The sequence below is a fragment of the Colletotrichum truncatum genome (assembly GCF_014235925.2).
Source record: "Colletotrichum truncatum strain CMES1059 chromosome Unknown Contig_0009, whole genome shotgun sequence".
Classification (NCBI taxonomy): Eukaryota; Fungi; Ascomycota; class Sordariomycetes; order Glomerellales; family Glomerellaceae; genus Colletotrichum; species Colletotrichum truncatum.
Genome location: NW_027222406.1, coordinates 716,484 through 733,990, shown reverse-complemented (window position 1 = coordinate 733,990; position 17,507 = coordinate 716,484). Strand labels below are relative to the sequence as shown.

The window sequence follows — 17,507 nt, the reverse complement described above, 5'->3', positions numbered from 1 at the left end:
GTGGATGGGGACACGACCGTCTCGGACCAGGCCTGTCGCATTCTGTTTCTCGCTTCCAGCTTCTTTTGTGGTTACGATGCGGTGAGGTGACGAGCTTGATGTTTCTGCTTTTTTTCTTGTCAAACCGTCAGTTGCGATCCTCCAGCTCCGTCACTCGTCTGGCCGTCTGATGCCCACGCAAACTTGCCAAGAACCTGCCATGTCTCGCCTGCGATAGTCATCAGCCTACATCGTCGCATTTGACACCGAGCGCCTCGTCGTGATCAGCCTCCTACCGCCTCCTAGCCGACTTCATATCCCTCCCGTGGCTTTTCGTAATCTTGCAGCAGGAATCGAGGTTGGCTCACGTGTAGAGCTAACAGCCTGCCTTACAACATACCCTACTCGGAAACAAGGCCATAGTCTAAACTCGCCTCTTTTACTACCCCTGTCATCTTGCAACAAGTCTTCAGCTATCTACGTTGCTCGACTACATCAACTGTGATCTGGCTGTCACAGCAATATCATCTCGCAAAGAGCAAGCTTCTTGCCATCATCCTGCAGCAACCCTACGGGCATCTTCAGACGCTTGGTGAGAGCGAATCCAATCAAGTAGCACCTGGAACAGATCCGAGAACCTTAACTGCCCAGGCCGCCTTCGTCTTGACCACCACGCATCATGGCAGATTTGCCCAACGACGATGCGCCATCGGGGCCTCCATCACCGACAAGCACGCGAAGACCGAGATTCGATCGGGGAGGCTCCGTCGGCGAGCCGGATGAGCGGTCGCCTTTACTCTTGAGCTCCAGATCTCGAATCCGGCGACACCAGCAAGGCCCAGACAGCCCCAAATACCTTACGCCTGGTCTTTCAAGGAACCACAGTACCGCAGGTAGCTTATCTCATTCTCTTCACATGCCAAGCTTGTCCCATGGAACCATAGAAGCTAATCCATATCCCTGCTGTCCAGGAAGCATCAGAAGCTTGCACCACAGTCGTAATCCATCTTTTGGTCAGCGTTTGTCTCACGCTTTCAACGACTATGTTGACCCCATGAGCGAGTCGAAACGATCCATATTGAGCCACGAGCGAGTTTGGTACGACCAGTTTACATCAACCGATTGGGTCCATGATAACATTGTCGACGCCCATCGAGTGAAGGCCTTGAAGATGCGCAAGGACTTTTGGGGGAGGATATATGCCATCTTTGATGCCTCCCAAGGTTGGATTCTGAGTGCTGTCTGTGGCTTCATCGTTGCCCTTGTCGCCTACGTTGTGAACCTGTCGGAGGCTACAGTTTTTGACTATAAATATGGATACTGTGCGAGGGGTTGGTACATCAGCGAGAGAGTGCGTTCCAGCGGCCGAATACCTATGCTCGGAGAAGCTAACAGTGCAACTAGAATTGTTGTCCCAAAGGGGCCTGTGAGGATTGGCGGACATGGTCAGAAGTGCTGAGGTTTTGGCCGTTCGGCGATGTGGGAACAGAGTTTACGATTTACCTTTTCGGAGTCGTTGTCCTCGCGGTAATCGCTTGCGCGATGACCTTGACCACCAAGACTGTAGTGCCCTCAGCATACCGGATGACGACCTTCGACGAGAATCTAGCTGCAGAGCTTGCCCCTTACGCCGACGATCCCCCTAGTGACGAGAGCCCTACGCCTCCAGAGGTTGTCCAGGTGGCCACAAATGATGCAGCGGTGCCGCCCCCGATGGTCTACTACTCAGCCGCTGGAAGTGGTGTTGCCGAAGTTCGTGTTATTCTCAGTGGCTTCGTCTTGCACGGTTTCCTCGGTCTCAAGACTTTAGGTATCAAATCTGCCGCTCTCATCCTCAGCGTGGCTTCAGGGCTCAGTCTTGGCAAGGAGGGCCCTTATGTCCATATCGCCACTTGTATAGGTAACATTGCTTGCCGACTGTTCTCGAAATACGATCAGAATGATGCCAAGAGGCGTGAGGTTCTATCCGCCGCCGCCGCTGCTGGCGTTGCCGTTGCTTTTGGTGCGCCACTAGGGGGTGTTCTCTTCGGCCTAGAGGAGGTGTCTTATTTCTTCCCAGCAAAGACGCTCTTCCGTACCTTCTTCTGCTGCATCGTAGCGGCACTGTCACTCAAATTCCTCAACCCCTACGGCACACACAAAATTGTCATGTTCCAGGTCAAGTATGTTGCTGACTGGCATTACTTCGAAATCATCTTTTTCATCGTGGTTGGAATACTTGGCGGTGCTGCTGGCGCACTTTTCATCAAAGCCTCGAAGCATTGGGCCAAGACGTTCCGGAGAATTACAGTTATCAAGTCGTATCCCATGCTTGAAGTCGTCTTGGTTGCCATTGTCACCGGCATCATGAGTTACTGGAATGTTCACACCAAACAGCCAGTCGCCAAACTTATGCTCAATTTGGCGGCACCTTGCAATGACGGGTCTGGGCGTGAAGACTTTGGTCTTTGCCCAACAACAGCCGATGGGATCCCGCCGGTCCTTTCGGGTCTGTTTGCCGCATTCCTCATCAAAGGATTCTTGACGATCATCACGTTCGGCATAGTAAGCCATACAGGACCTGACAGATTGAAAGCTGCTAACCCTTTACAGAAAGTTCCTGCTGGCATATATGTCCCGTCTATGGTCGTCGGTGGTCTAATGGGAAGAATCGTTGGCCATCTCGTTCAGTATCTTGTCCTGACGTATCCAGCCGTTGGAGTTTGGAGCCGCTGCGCTGCGACAGGGCAAGGGTCTTGCATTCAACCTGGTGTTTACGGCCTGATCGCAGCTGGTTCGACCATGTGTGGCGTGACTCGGCTTTCAGTGACCTTGGCCGTCATTCTCTTTGAGCTCACGGGCAGTCTGGACTACGTATTGCCATTCTCGTTGGCCATTCTCGTAGCAAAGTGGACAGCCGATGCCATCGAGCCTAACAGTATCTATGTCAGTCCAGGACAAGTCCGCTAAATTTAGCAATGGAACTAACATGAATAGGACCTTTTGACTAACATGAACTCGTATCCCTTCCTGGACAACAAACACAAGCCCATTTTCACTTCCGATCTTGCCGACATTGTTCCTCGTGTTCGCCGAGAAAGAATCATCGATATCAGCGCTTCACCAGGGGTGTCTGCTGTTAGCCTCCGCAGCAAGCTCCAGACTCTTCACAGGGCGGGCGAAATTGATGGCGGTCTGCCAATTATTCGCGACGGGATCCTTGTGGGCTTAATCCCTGCACCTGATCTTGAATATGCACTGGACAACCTGGACGACGAAGCCTCAAGCATGTGTCTGATGGCCCATGTTGCAACCATCGAGGACTCTGACGACGAAGAAACGGAGCGGGACAAGACTGACTTCACGACTTACATCGATCCGGTGAGTATTGAGGAGATGATTGAACCCTAGCTTAGTCTAACGCGGAGATAGGCACCTGTAGCTTTGGACATTAGATCTCCGATGGATCTTGTGTATGAATGTTTCGTCAAACTAGGCCTCCGATACATCTGCGTTCTCAAAAACGGACGATACGCTGGAATGGTAAGCCAAGTGGTTGAGCAATCCAAACAAAAATTAGCCAGCTAATTGTACTAGGTACACAAGAAGAGCTTCGTGAAGTATATGCGAGAACTCGATGAAAAGGAGGGCCATTAATTCGAAACACCGTTCACAGTCAGGACAGCGACTTTTATTCTATTCATTCCATATTAGCATAAGATTATGACTGGAGTGATCAGTTATATATCTTGGAGTAGGAGGGGGAGTAAACAGCATAATGCGTCTTCCTGTTTGGTCTCATTATTTAGCATTTGGGGCATGGCGTTAACTGCCTTATACTGCCGTCGTTTGTATTTGCATTTGTTTGATGGGTATCCCGCAGCCGCGTTGGAAGCTCTGGTTTCAGATTGAAGAATATTGCTTCTGTTTGCTGAAAGATCTGAAGATAAATGGGATATCCTAGGATGTTTTTGTACCATGCATTCATCAAAGAGAGCCTCACGGCCGCATCGTGTAGGTATAAATTTAAAGAGTACTTGAGCGATATTCATATAAGCAAAAAGAACTATTTCTTACCAATCGAGGAGAGAATCAGCAAAGTATCTGTTGAATGCCACGATGAAACTTGAGAGGCTGGAGAATGACGAACCTCAAAACGTTGTTGATAGAAAGAAACCCCAAGGGGCCAGCCATTCTCGGCCGTCGGCATCATGCGGGGTTCCGGAGTGGACCCTTCATCTTTAGCAATGCAGTGCGAGTTTTGCGACATCTCCAAAACCACAGTAGCTTGTGAGATACTGTTAGAGAGTTACTGCTCTATCCAAGCGAGTATTCACGGTGGTAAGCGAATCTATTATTCGACGACCGGCAGTCACTTGCCGGTCCCGGTTTCCGGTCCCGGCATCGGTCACAGGGTGGATAGATGGATGGTTTAATGGATAGCAGACGCGCTAGTCCCCAGCTGCCCAGGGCTCATGGTGGATAAGTTTCCACTAGATCCTTATCGCGAGGGCCTGGAAGACTGAAGACGCTTTTATCGTCCGATACGCCCAGCGGGGACGCGGGGTGAATCCGAAATAGACATCGTGTAGCATGGACAACTTTGCGGTGTAGGCCCCCTTGTGTTTCGAGGGCTGCAACGTGGGTAAGAGATCTAAGATGCAGATCTGAGGCTCTCAGGAGCAGCAATGACGGTGTTGTGGCGAGAACATCAATTGGCTGCTGCAACACGAGTTAATACTTTGCAGCACGGAATTGGTCAACTCCAAAGCTCAATTACACGATTACATCTCAGCTTGAAAAGCCGCCGTATCAGGAGCCAGGGAATAAAGGACAAGCTTCCTGCGGAAGCTGAAGCTGCATGACCGTAGCTGCAGCTCCAGGGTGGTCGGGTGCGTTTGGCATAGGGTGACGGCCACTGGCAAGCGGCTGTCGACGGTGGCGGACAGCGTAAACGACGGCGTCGGACAGCGTAAACGGCGTAAGTTTACCCCTCCAAGATGTCTGTGAGGTCACTTCCCCCAGCTTTCTTGCCCCGCATTTCTCACTGGTACGTAATCTTGGCTTCCCCCCTCGCTCCCTGCCATCGCACCTAGAGCGAGCTAACGCAGCTTCGAATCTCGTTCCGGTAAGGTGGAATCAAGCACCGCGCCGGTGTGTGTCTGATCGTCTTGCAGCAGGCCGACATTAGATACTTTGACTCAACAACCAGCCAGGGGGAGGAAGGGAACAGAGCTTAAAACAGGTACACAGATTGTAATACCTCCACCAAGCTCTGACGGGCCTGATAAGCCGCAGCCACCCGCAGTCTATAAACAGTCCCTCCTCCCCCACGCACCAGTCTAGATCGACATTCTTCCAATTTTTTCGCTTGCCTTACTTCAAAACTGGCCAACTGCTAACAATTTGGTCGGCGTTTGTCACTCCGATATCGCACGCCCTCTGTCAATTGTACCACGAGCTGTGCTGTTGAGACCGTGAGACGACCAGCACAGGGAGAGCTTCATCGGAGAAGCCACACCACAAATAAAGTCGTGAACACACAATGGTTCTTATGCGAGCTTCCGCAGCCCTTCGCCCTGCCGTCCGCACGGCGGCAGCAGCTAGGGCACCCGCCTCTCGCCGAACGCTCTGCGTCTCTGCCTCTCGCATGGCCGCGTCGAGCCTCTTCCAGGGCGAGCCCTCCGGCCCGGCGCTCAAGACTGAGATCCCAGGCCCCAAGTCCAAGAAGCACACGGAAGACCTGCACAAGGTGTTCGACACCCGCAGTCTAAACATGCTCACTGACTACAAGAAGAGCAAGGGCAACTACATTGCTGACGCTGACGGTAACGTCCTCCTCGATGTGTGAGTTCTACCTCTTACTGAGGATTGTGAACGGATGCTAACATATGCGCGTTAAAAGCTACGCCCAAATCGCCTCCATCCCCATCGGCTACAACAACCCTGCCCTTGCAAAAGTTGCCCAGACCCCCGAGATGATCAACGCCATCATCAACCGCCCCGCACTCGGTAACTTCCCCCCAGAGGACTGGGCCGAAATTCTCCGTACTGGTATCCTCAAGGTTGCGCCCAAGGGCCTTGACCAAGTCTTCACAGCCATGGCCGGCTCCGATGCCAACGAGACGGCCTACAAGGCCGCCTTTATGTGGCGCCGCCAGCAAGAACGTGGTGGCTACGACGTTGACTTCACCCCTGAGGAGACTGCCTCCGCGATGAACAACCAGGCCCCCGGCGCCTCTGAGCTCTCTATCCTCTCCTTCCGCACCGGATTCCACGGCCGCCTCTTCGGTTCTCTCTCGACCACCCGCTCTAAGCCCATTCACAAGCTCGATATCCCTGCCTTCGACTGGCCGCAGGCCACCTTCCCCAAGCTGAAGTACCCCCTCGAGGAACACGCCGAGGAGAACGCCGCCGCTGAGAAGGCTGCCCTTGACGAGGTCGAGCACCTTATCAAGAACTACCATGTTCCCCCTGCGGCAGTAATCGTTGAGCCGATCCAGTCCGAGGGAGGTGACAACCACGCTTCCCCTGCCTTCTTCCGCGGCCTGCGTGAAGTCACCAAGAAGCATAACGTCCTCCTCATCGTCGACGAGGTCCAAACCGGTGTTGGCGCCACGGGCAAGTTCTGGGCCCACGAACACTGGGATCTCCCTGCACCCCCCGACATGGTGACCTTCTCCAAGAAGGCCCAGACTGCGGGATATTACTTTGGCAACCCTGAGCTGCGCCCCAACAAACCGTACCGCCAGTTTAACACTTGGATGGGCGACCCGGCGAGGGCCATCCTCTTCAGAGAGATCATCAACGAGATCGAGAGGCTGGACCTGGTGGAGAACACGGCGCGTGTGGGAGACTATCTGTTCGGCAAGCTCGAGGCCTTGGGCAGGAAGTACCCCGGCCAATTCGCAAATCTGCGCGGCAAGGGCCAGGGAACTTTCATCGCTTTCGACAACCCGCGCCGCGACGACTTCTTGAAGAAGGCCAAGGGACTGGGTATTAACATTGGTGGATCCGGCGAGACTGCCGTCCGTCTGAGGCCCATGCTCATCTTCCAGGAGCACCACGCTGATATCCTCATCGAGGCGCTGGAGAAGATCGCCAAGTCTTGGTGAACAAGCGACCGTTTACTTTTTGTTTGATTTCCTTTTTTCATGGTTGAGACATCATTACGGGAGCTACTTGTCCGGCCGCCGCCGGTTATTTTGTTTTTTATAGCGATTGTGAATTTAGACGGCCAAAACGACGAGGCACGTAAAGGAACAGATTTTAGGCAGTATGAAAAGAACATCTCATGACTCTGTCACGGCCTCTTTGCCGATATGATGTCGAGTTTTAGCCCGAAGGTGTTCGGACCGGAGAATGTTCGGATATCCTCTTTTTGCCATATCGTACAATTCATTCCAACGTAAAAACGTGGGTCTTAACCCCGTGTACCCGGTGAAAGACAATTCTAGCCTTCCTGTCCCTGCCCATGCGGATCCTTAAAAACAAACGGCCAACAACGCCTTTCCTTGTAGTGTACACGCGCATTGTTATGTAACAGCAATCCGTCCGCGCCTATCCAAGAACATGCAGTGTAACAGCTAACGGACGTTGAATGTGCAAACTAGGTATCATTGCCAGTCCCATTATAGGTGCGGAAGCACAACCAAGAAAACCTGCAAGCTCGAAAATAGCTTTTCAAGTCGTATAGGATGCACATCGCAGCCTATCTTGCTAGTCCTTCCTGTGTTAAATGGCCAATGTGCGGAATAGCCCTTTCCTTCTGAGACTCTGAGAGCTTCCCATGTTCGGTGTAAGAGTTTCGAGGCACCTCGCTAGACCGGCCGCGGGCCGGCTCGCCGGGAGTTGATCGTCCCGAATGTGTCCTTGATTGCTCCGTTCTGTAGGCGCCCTATGACCAGAATCAGAATCTTTTACATCAGCAGTAGTAGTACACCTACCGGATGACCTTTATCTGCTGACCTTGGCCTTCCGCGTTTCCGTTTGGGAGGCTCGCCAAGTGTTTCTGAGGCCGGGCCCGGCGACAAACTGTAAACGGAACCTTCTGCCGGTGTGCTTGGGCTTTCCCTCGCCGGGGGGCGCGTTGGAGGGGCTGGCGCGAGGGGAGTGAGATGTTGTGGGAGTAAAGGTCTTAACTGCCTGGCCTTATCTGCTCGAGATGGCCGACCTCTCTTTCGGGGCGGAGGCGGCGCAGCTGGCGGTTGATTCGGGCTAGAATAACCATTTGACTTTATTCCAACCTCTGTACCAGAGCTGATCGGCCTGGGCTGTATGTTCGCAAGCTGCGTGTTGTGTAGTTGCGTAGGCGCTGGTAAGATCGAATGAACAGACATCGGGTTCGAGTAGGCAGCTGAACTTTGGGGTGCAGAACCAAGAGGTGACGGCAGAGGAAGTTGCGCTGGAGGTTCCATTGGAGAAGCCACCGCCAACCTTTTGGGTGGCTGCTCGAGGAGATCGCTCATGGATTTGCGCTTCAGATCTGGTACCCTCATAGGGCCTTGGAACATCTGTTCGGTAGCTTGTATGCATTGTTCCATAGTGCGACCTGGCTCCGACAATCAGTACGTAAGGGGTGGATGTGCGAGAGTGAGGTCTCCCAACATACCGCTCGGCAGCTGCATCTTGAGCCAGTCAGGCTCGATATGATACGACTTCAGAAATTCAACCATATGGCCCACATCTAAGTTACTGGTCTTGATAGCCTCTGCGAGGATAAACCTCTGGAGACGAGCTGCGCGTCAGCTTTGTGCGCCCTACAGTCAAATGATAAGGCGCCTACCTTTTCCCCTTCCGTAAAGGTGTAGGCCATCGTGACAAATACTGACTATTGCCAGAGCGAGTGTCATGAACGTACGAGTTTATACTGAAGCAGGGCCTTGGAGTGTGCATTGGCAGCGTGGGATTCTAGCAAACGAGCGGCTCGGCGCTGTCAGCCGGAGAGCGAGGTCAACGAGGGGTAGCGAGGGGCACAAGATCGTTGAAATGAAGGTGGTTGTTTAAAAGGGTGTACTAGAAAGAAGCGAGAGAGTTTGACGGTGCTAGAACCGTCTACTAAAGAGGTTGCGAAAGGGCAAATAGCCTGGTTTCCAGGCAAACAAGCGCGGTAGAAGGGGCAGTAGGCAGTCGAAAAGGTCAGAAACAGCCGCCGCGATGGGTTTCGTCTCGCTTTTTCCGTAAGCAGAATGCTGAAAATTGCAGCCGCGTAGCCCGTTAGGTATAGGCGTGCGACTCAAACTAATGAAAGTGATCAAGGCTGCGCAAGCGCGCGTCGTTGACCAGAGGCCACCGAAGAGAAGACCCGGTCCCACGACGACGTCGAGGGGAAGTTAGACAAGGCGCGAGATGGAGGGGGTAATACAGCCTAGACAGGCCTTGGAGGTGGAAGTGGAGGCTCGAATGTTTCGTTTGCTCCTGGGCACCTAGACCACTTTTGCGACAATGGCCATGGGAGGCCCTGCACGGAGCGCGGTCGGGGACTTGCTGGCGTGACCAGGGTAGCAAGTACGAGACGTGCTTTTGAACGCGGAGGACTCTGGGGGGACAAGCGAGACAGATTTACCGAGTAATTAATGACGCGTGAAACCTATTCAGGAGACAATCTCAAGCGTTGGCTTGGTCGATGCTTGACGCGATATATTTATAGCCGCTGTTCGCAACAATGGTATAGTTCCTGAATGTGTCTTGGTTCCGGGACTCGAGCAAACGATGACAAGGGTGCTGCGTGCCTAAGGAAGGACCTGCGGTGCTGGGTGTGAGTTGAACCTTTGGTTACCAGCAGGCCTCCTCAAGTATCAATTTCAGATGGGTTGAGTGGGATTCATCTGCAACTTGAGGTGTGTACAAATGGATGAGCAGGTCGCAAAACCAAATATGCCCTCCCTTGCTGGAAGAGTACAAAGTTGCAATGTCTGAGAGAAGGGAGCTGGGGAATGACTGCAAATCTATCGATGGCGATGACTGATGGAGACGGCGTGGCTCACTGGAGCTGAGAATCACCAGCAATAAGACCGACGAGAAGTGGTTGTTTTGTCGGCGTGACTGACTGACGTCGAAGGTGCGAAAGGATTGGACTCCTGCAAAGCAAGCGGAATCTGGCCAGGGAAGAGTTCCGGGTAGGGGAGCACAAATGGCTTCCTGTCATCTCTGTCTGTCCGTTTATCGATGGAATGCACTACGGCACTGCCAAACTGGGCATAAGTTTAATGTATTATGCTCGGTCGGATGTTGGGGGGTGGGTGGTGGAGGGATTGATGACGGATTGATGGATGTTGGAACAACTTGTTGTGGCGTCCAGGGCAAAAGCAGGTCAACCACACGGCGTATGTGTGTGTGTGTGTGTGGTGTGCGCGCACGCCGTAATCAGCCTTCTTGTCTATTTCGTATGAGGGGTGTGTGTGTGTCGAGTGATATCGTGATACCATTTTGCTCCTGACTCCTGTTCTGGCAACTTCTTTCCTCCATTTCACTTCGAGTGCCTTGCGGCAAGCTTCTGGTCTGACCCGGCAGTGGCTTTATCTTCGGCGCCTCTCGCGCCTCCCTTTCCGTCGTTGGGTTCTTGCTTTTTCTCGGCAGCCGAATCGCCCTTTCCCGATTTTTGTTGCGCATGTCTCACCAAGCCTCCCCCGAAGAGGAAGAGATTATTTGGTTGGTCAGTAGCCACATCGGGGGATCCTTTTTCGATCGCATTCGAGTTCGAGAATGGGACCTAGTGCCCCAGCGCTGCTAGACAAAATGCCAGTAAATGCACTTTGGTGATTGTTCACAGAGAGGTATCACATATGACTGCACAGGCCTATGCAATCGACAAAGTATATATCCCTGTCTCCCGCCTGTTCTGCGCGCATGCCGCTTGCTGCAAGCACAGTTGCATCTGCTGGGCTGTAAGTGGCGGAAGCTGGGCTGAGCAGACATAGTATGCATGCTGTAATGAGAAGCGACGTGCAGCTAGCTGCTGCATATGAAGGTTTGCGGCAACTGGCCAATCTCGTTTAGGGGGCATTTACGCCTGACTTGACTCTCTGCCACTTCAAGGATGTCAATGACAGTAGGGTTACCAGAGGCATGACTTCTCCCTCCTACAAGAAACTTTGGGTATAAGAGGTGAGCTTAAGGAAAACACACTTGAGAAAATCAGCACTAAGCTGAGAGGGAGGGACATATGAGAAAGCAGAAAGGGGGGGCGGAATATGGAAAGGAGGGGATCGAAGTAGCGTTGATGACGGTACTTACTCTGTCACCCATCACTTCCACTGCACTTGCAGTGTGCATTGGTATCGCCCACCTTGGGTGCGCTGGCAATCGCGATGCAACGATTTGTGCTGTCCTCGTATCGGGAACACTGGACCTGCCTACCTGACCCTCACCCACCAACATAACTGCCTGTGTTCCGTCAGCAGCTGTTGCCCCTCCATTTTGCCATCCGTTCGCTGTAGCTGCTTTTTATCGTTCCCCTCTCCATCACCCAACTCCAACCTTTGACTCCATCGTTCCGCTTGGAATGCGCGCCGTTTCCTCGCCTGTCGGATAGAAATTTGATAACAGTAAGATGGAAAGAAACAGAATGATCAACAGACGACCGAATAAGGAAACAAGGGACTTTTTAGTGCCCGTGCAATGCGAACGGCCAGAATCGCATCCCCACGCCCTCATTGGCCCTCACTTAGCCAAACCCGGCTTGTCGGTGACTGATGAGAGAAACCACTGGGTTTTCTCTTCGCCAATCATCGACCAACAACGGCATGAGAGCCAGCGTGGGGCACCGGTTCGTCACATTTCCCGCAATTGTCAGAGGGAGCCGCAGCAGGAGCTTCGCTGCACCTGAGTGGTCTGAATCTCCCATGATTTCTGGGGGCGGCCCAGATCGTGACCCAAGGAGTAAGAAATTGAAGCAATGAGGCTGAGAAGAGATCAGAAAGTCAAACAAACAAGGGCTGTCGCAACGACACGATATCAAGAGCAAAGGGCCAGAATTTTGACCTGTTGTCAAGATAGCTGCTCACTGCGTTCATCCACCGCCTCTTTATACACCCAGGCTCCCCAGGCCACTTCATCCGGCTTCAGCGACGTCCTGCTGCACAATGAGCTGGCATCCTCCCACTGGGAGGACCCACCCATGTACAACCCGTCCATGCCAATGGCTCCGCCATCTCCAGACGACAGCAAACGGCACCGACCGCCAGTCACTAGCAGGGCATCGTTGCCCAAGTCAGGTACGGCTACATGCACTCTTCGTCTGAAGATAACTAGCACCATTCTCACCGACCGCTCGTCTGCATCGCTAGATTGTGCGTCACGCCGCTCTAAACTCCCCTTACCCTCCGAACTAGTGGTGAGCTTCCGACTAGGCCATCGCGCATCCTCGCAGTAGCTAACTCCAACAATTTACTTCCACCATTAACATTGTACTTGAATCCCTATCCATCAGACGAATTATGCGCCGTGGCTTTTGACTAGCGGAGCAATGAGTATTGGCACTGGCCAAACTGCAGATGCAGTCAAAGAATTCAACATTCCTCTGTCCAGCCCAGCATTAATGACGGTCTACGTGTGGTGACCAAGCACTGCCAAGTTACTTACCCCCGAATAGTGAAGCTCCAAACTAGGTTGCAAACTGTTAAGAAATGGCCATGTCCCAGGGTAGTTTCTTGGAACATCATGCAGGCCATGTGGGCGCAAAGTGTCGGTGAAGCGAACCGAAATAGGCCTTCTTTTTATCAGTAGTAAAAGCTCTGGCTGATGCTAGATCGCAACGCTGTTAGACGCAAAGTGCCGTCTAGGGTCTTTCACCTAAACCTTATCAGAAGCAAGGATAGTTGTGGACCAAATCCTGGAGTTCACAGCTGAAGCTTCTGATGCTGGTTTGGGCTTTTCAGCTTTTGGCTCCGAGCAACTCTACGTAACCTTGCTGGCCTAGGTGGTTCAAATACCAGATGAATTAGAGCAGCCTCCGAGATCTTCAAAGCAGAATGGGAAAGGACATGTCTCTAGAGAGTATGTGATACCCTGTGGAATTCCCGCTTACTTGACGGATACAGCAAACAAAATAGGGCAATGGCCTGCTCCTATGTGGAGGCATCGGTGACGTGGGATCTCCATCCCCCATCTCCAAAGTACATCTGTGCCTGTAGGGTTCCAAGGTGGGATTAAAAACCGCCCAACCATTGGCCAGATCTTGTGTATGCTTTTCTGGGGAAACTAAGATCGGATTTCCAAAAGTCTAGGCTACGGAATCCGGTCGTATCAATATTCCGAAAAACTGCAGATCCTGGTGGCTCCACTAGGATTATTTCGCTGCTAGTTGAGCCTGGCGCGCCCAAGGCACGGAAGTGGCTAGGCCTGGCCCAAAGCGCGACAGGCTGAGTGGCTGCTGTCCAGGTCCAGTTGGAAACCACACTGAGATTATTCTTGCCTGTCGTCCCTTCGTATCTTTTGCGATTCCGCCCTGGAATTTTTTTTTTCTTTCCCCTTTTGCTGGCGGGCAACAACGCAATTTTGCTCGGGTACTGATCCGTTGATTTCCAATTTTGCCATTGTCAAATTGCTGCTCGGTTTGCTGTCAATTCTCGCGCGACTAGCATTTGCAATGCTGGAAACCTTTGGCTCGGACTACTAACCGTTCTCTCCTAACGCGCCGCCGCCTCTCGCAACTCGTCCCCATTTCCGCTTCTGCTACCTACCTTACATATTCTTTTCCTCCTTCTCCACCCAACACAACTCCTGTAGCTCCCTACATGCGCACCGACCTGCAGATTCGCAAAGTCTCTCGTCTCCCGCGTCCGGCGTTCTCTGAACTTTTGTGTCATTCCATCTCTCAGAACGACACGATCCTCGACGCTCTTCGGCTTTCCTCAACTTGCGCGCTCGCCCTACGGAGGTCTTTCCCGACTGCTTGATGGAGGATGAAGCTCTGGCGACGGTGAAGATGGAGGAGGTTAAAATCGAAGATAGCCCTGCGCCAAATGGCATCAAGATGGAGCGGGATACGAGCAGGACGTCTTCGCAGAACAAGAGCAGTCACGGCTCACGCGCCGTCAGCATGTCTCCCGGCGACGACAACGCCAACGACGATGCCGGCTCGACGCCGGGCACGAACAATCGATCGAGACTTTCTCGCAAGGTGTCGCAGAAGCCGGTGAAGCGTGAAGCGCCGCTTTTCGGCGACTTGCCTGATATGACGGAGGAATCATGCAGTACCTTCCAGGTTATCCCAGACTGCCTTTACGGATCGAAACACATGGGGTCTACTGATAATGATGCCTTGGACTGCGATTGCCGTTCCGAGTGGCGTAAGTTTCCCACGCCCTCCCTGAATGTCCACCGCGACGAGAGAATCCGAGCGGCCTCTGACTGAATTTACTGATGCAGAAGACGGAAAAAATTACTCATGCGGCGAGGACTCCGACTGCATTAACAGAGCGACGAAGATGGAGTGTGTTGTGGGTGTCGGCAATTGTGGCGATGGCTGCCAGAACCAGAGATTTCAGCGCAAACAGTATGCCAACGTTTCAGTCATCAAGACCGAGAAGAAGGGATTCGGCCTCCGCGCCAACGCCGACATGCAAGCCAATGACTTTATTTTCGAATACATCGGTGAGGTTATCAACGAACCGACTTTTCGGCGGCGCATGATGCAGTACGACGACGAAGGTATTAAACATTTTTACTTCATGTCGCTCACCAAGCACGAGTTTGTCGATGCGACAAAGAAGGGCAATCTAGGTCGGTTTTGCAACCATTCTTGCAATCCGAATTGCTACGTTGACAAATGGGTTGTGGGAGAAAAGCTTCGGATGGGTATTTTTACCTCACGCAAAATCAGGGCTGGCGAGGAGTTGGTGTTCAACTACAATGTCGACCGCTACGGAGCCGACCCGCAGCCCTGCTACTGTGGCGAGCCCAACTGCACTGGATTCATTGGTGGCAAGACCCAGACCGAGCGGGCAACCAAACTACCCCTTGCAACTGTGGAAGCCCTTGGTATCGACGATGGCGACAGCTGGGATACTGCCGTGGCCAAAAAGCCTCGCAAGAAGAAGCCAGAGGAGGATGATGAGGAGTACGTTAACAGCGTGCAGGCCCGCAGTCTCAATGAGGATGGTGCACGCAAGGTTATGGCGACCTTGATGCAATGCAAGGAGAAGTGGATTGCGGTCAAGCTGTTGGAGCGTATTCAGCAGTGCGATGATGAACGTGTGATACACTGTGTCATGCGCATGCACGCCTACCAGATCCTTAAGACCACCCTCAACACATTCATTGACGACCACAATGTCGTGCTTCAGGTCTTGAATATTCTCGACAAATTTCCCAGGCTGACGCGAAACAAAATCGAAGCTTCAAAGATTGAAGCGACAATTGACGGCCTTACACATTCAGAACATCAGAATGTCAGCGCAAAGTCAAAGAAACTGTTGGAAGAATGGGCAAAGCTCGAGCTAGGCTACCGTATTGGGAAGCGAAAGTTTGACCCCAACGCCTCTGCGACGAACTCCTTCCAAGAAAGACGCAACGCAGACCGCGAGGAAGACGTTACCGCCAAATCAACTCCCGATCCATTGCAGAATGTTGAGATTCCAAAAGGCCCACGAAGCAGCATGCCGCAACGAAACCCGCATTTCTTCAATGGGCCGCCTCGCCATCGAAGACCCCAGAATTTCCACAACAACGGCCCTCTGCCAGCCGGATGGTTCACAGCAGCAGATCAACGTGGAAACACCTACTTCTATAGTAAGAATGGTGTTACAACGTGGCAGCGGCCAACGAAGCCTGCCGACGCGCAAAAGCCAACTAACAAGGTTCTGCAAGAGCAACAATTGCTGAAAAACATTATTGATCAAGTCACAAAGGAGCAAACCCCCAGACCTTCAGCTTCACAGACGCCGCAGCGGGCCGAAACCCCTGTCCAAGAGACAAAGCAAGAAAAGTGGCGCTCTCTTAGCGTTGAAAAGCAGATGAAGATCTATGAGAATACGGTACGTATGCGCCCGTACTCAGCGATGAGCCCCTACTGATTCTGTTACCCCCAGCTCTTCCCCCACGTAAAATACGTGATCGATAAGTATAGACATAAATTGCCTAAAGAGGATCTCAAGAAACTTGGCAAAGATGTCAACAAGAAGCTAGTCTCATCGGACTACAAGAGGAACCGTGTACAGGACCCTACAGTCCCCTTGGATCAGAAGCAGGCCAGGAAGGTGAAGACCTACGTCAAGGATTTTCTGGACAAGGCCGTCGTAAAAATGAAGAGTTATGAGAGAGAGAAGGCTACACGACAGGACAAGACAAAAGGCCCAAGCTCTGCCCCTGCGGCTGCAGACGGTGATATCACCGTGGCTGATGTAGCTGATGAAGTGATGCTTTCGGATGATGAAGACGCCGGTTCAACGGGCAGCCCGGAAAAGAAGCGGAAGCGTGAGGAAGAGGCGGCTGAGTCACTGGACCTCACTCCTAATGATGGCCCTTCGACAAAGCGCTTGAGGGAGGATGATGTGGAGGACGGCGCACCACCGCCTCCTCCACCTCCACCACCCACAGAACCGGTTCCTACCGATTCCCCGGAGTCTCTGACTGAAGAGCAACAAGCGCTTAGAGAGCAGGAGGAAGCTCTGATGAGAGAGAATGAAGAAGCAGAGCGGCTCGAGGAAGAGGCCACCAAGGCCCAGGGAATGAATGAGGAAATCATGCCCCGGATAAACGGTGGCGTAATAGTAACTGGTGAAGGAGATCTCGCTAGCGACCCTCGCACCAAGGGCAACGAGACGGCTCGACAACAGGAGGTTCTCGGCCACTAGGTCTTGGCTGGGGTTTAAGGGAGAGGGGAAGACTACCCATGAAGCATGTGGTGTGAAGAAGAGGGCCTGCCGAGAACAAGTGAAACTCGGCATTGTACGTATAAGCAGGCATATTGCATTTTCTGGAAGGGAATCAGCAGACCCCAAGCACTTGGATGCTCTCTTTGTTTTGATTTTTCGTGTGGATATTCAAAAAAGCAGAAATGGTCATGGCTAAACGAAGCCGTAACCATTACGATTCATCACTTTTGATCAGGCGTGTATCCGGCGGCATGGGTGGATGGTCATGGACAGGCGGGCATTCCAGCATGGGTTCTCGGATAAGGCTAGGGGCAAAAGGCGTTGCTTATTTCACCTCGTGAGGTCAGAGGGGGGAAACGTCGAAAAGCATACCCACATCGCCATAAGTGGACATGGCATAGCATAATGGCACATTGATATTCTAAAACCTTTTTTTCCATGGTTCTTTATGCAAAATTCGTGACTGTCAAACTGACAGGGCTAAAGGGTGGAGGAGGCACAGTAACATACATATAAAGGTTTTTTGCCATTGAAGTGCAATAAAGCTCTCTGACTGTTGTCCCAAACTTTTTTTTCGTTTCTTTCCACCTTCCTTTGCAAAACGCCGTGCTACCCATGCCAGATTAAGGAGCCTTTTTGGAAGCCAACCCAGTACCAAAACCTTTGAGCCGCATTTCTGTGAACAAACTGTGTTCCGAATCGCAATATGAATTCTTCCAGACATACCGATCT

General features: G+C 52.3%; 4 protein-coding genes across 4 annotated transcripts; 3 read left to right on the top strand and 1 right to left on the bottom strand.

Annotated features, from left to right (window-relative positions):
- Positions 1 to 658: 658 nt before the first annotated feature.
- CTRU02_212731 (voltage gated chloride channel) lies at positions 659 to 3,615 on the top strand (the record flags this gene model as incomplete). The annotated part of the gene is made up of 7 exons (XM_070205899.1): positions 659 to 872; positions 951 to 1,330; positions 1,384 to 2,523; positions 2,572 to 2,904; positions 2,956 to 3,339; positions 3,391 to 3,501; positions 3,556 to 3,615. 7 exons carry the CDS (start codon positions 659 to 661, stop codon positions 3,613 to 3,615), a joined length of 2,622 nt encoding a protein of 873 aa, XP_070060292.1.
- Positions 3,616 to 5,503: 1,888 nt separating this feature from the next.
- CTRU02_212730 (4-aminobutyrate aminotransferase) lies at positions 5,504 to 7,073 on the top strand (the record flags this gene model as incomplete). Its single annotated transcript, XM_036723435.1, has 2 exons — positions 5,504 to 5,805; positions 5,864 to 7,073. 2 exons carry the CDS (start codon positions 5,504 to 5,506, stop codon positions 7,071 to 7,073), a joined length of 1,512 nt encoding a protein of 503 aa, XP_036584711.1.
- Positions 7,074 to 7,669: 596 nt separating this feature from the next.
- CTRU02_212729 (uncharacterized protein) lies at positions 7,670 to 8,773 on the bottom strand (the record flags this gene model as incomplete). The annotated part of the gene is made up of 4 exons (XM_070205898.1): positions 7,670 to 7,855; positions 7,905 to 8,509; positions 8,570 to 8,682; positions 8,730 to 8,773. 4 exons carry the CDS (start codon positions 8,771 to 8,773, stop codon positions 7,670 to 7,672), a joined length of 948 nt encoding a protein of 315 aa, XP_070060291.1.
- Positions 8,774 to 13,694: 4,921 nt separating this feature from the next.
- Positions 13,695 to 16,754, top strand: CTRU02_212728 (SET domain-containing protein; the record flags this gene model as incomplete). The annotated part of the gene is made up of 4 exons (XM_036723437.2): positions 13,695 to 13,728; positions 13,779 to 14,249; positions 14,329 to 15,935; positions 15,990 to 16,754. 4 exons carry the CDS (start codon positions 13,695 to 13,697, stop codon positions 16,752 to 16,754), a joined length of 2,877 nt encoding a protein of 958 aa, XP_036584713.2.
- Between the last annotated feature and the right edge of the window lie 753 nt (positions 16,755 to 17,507).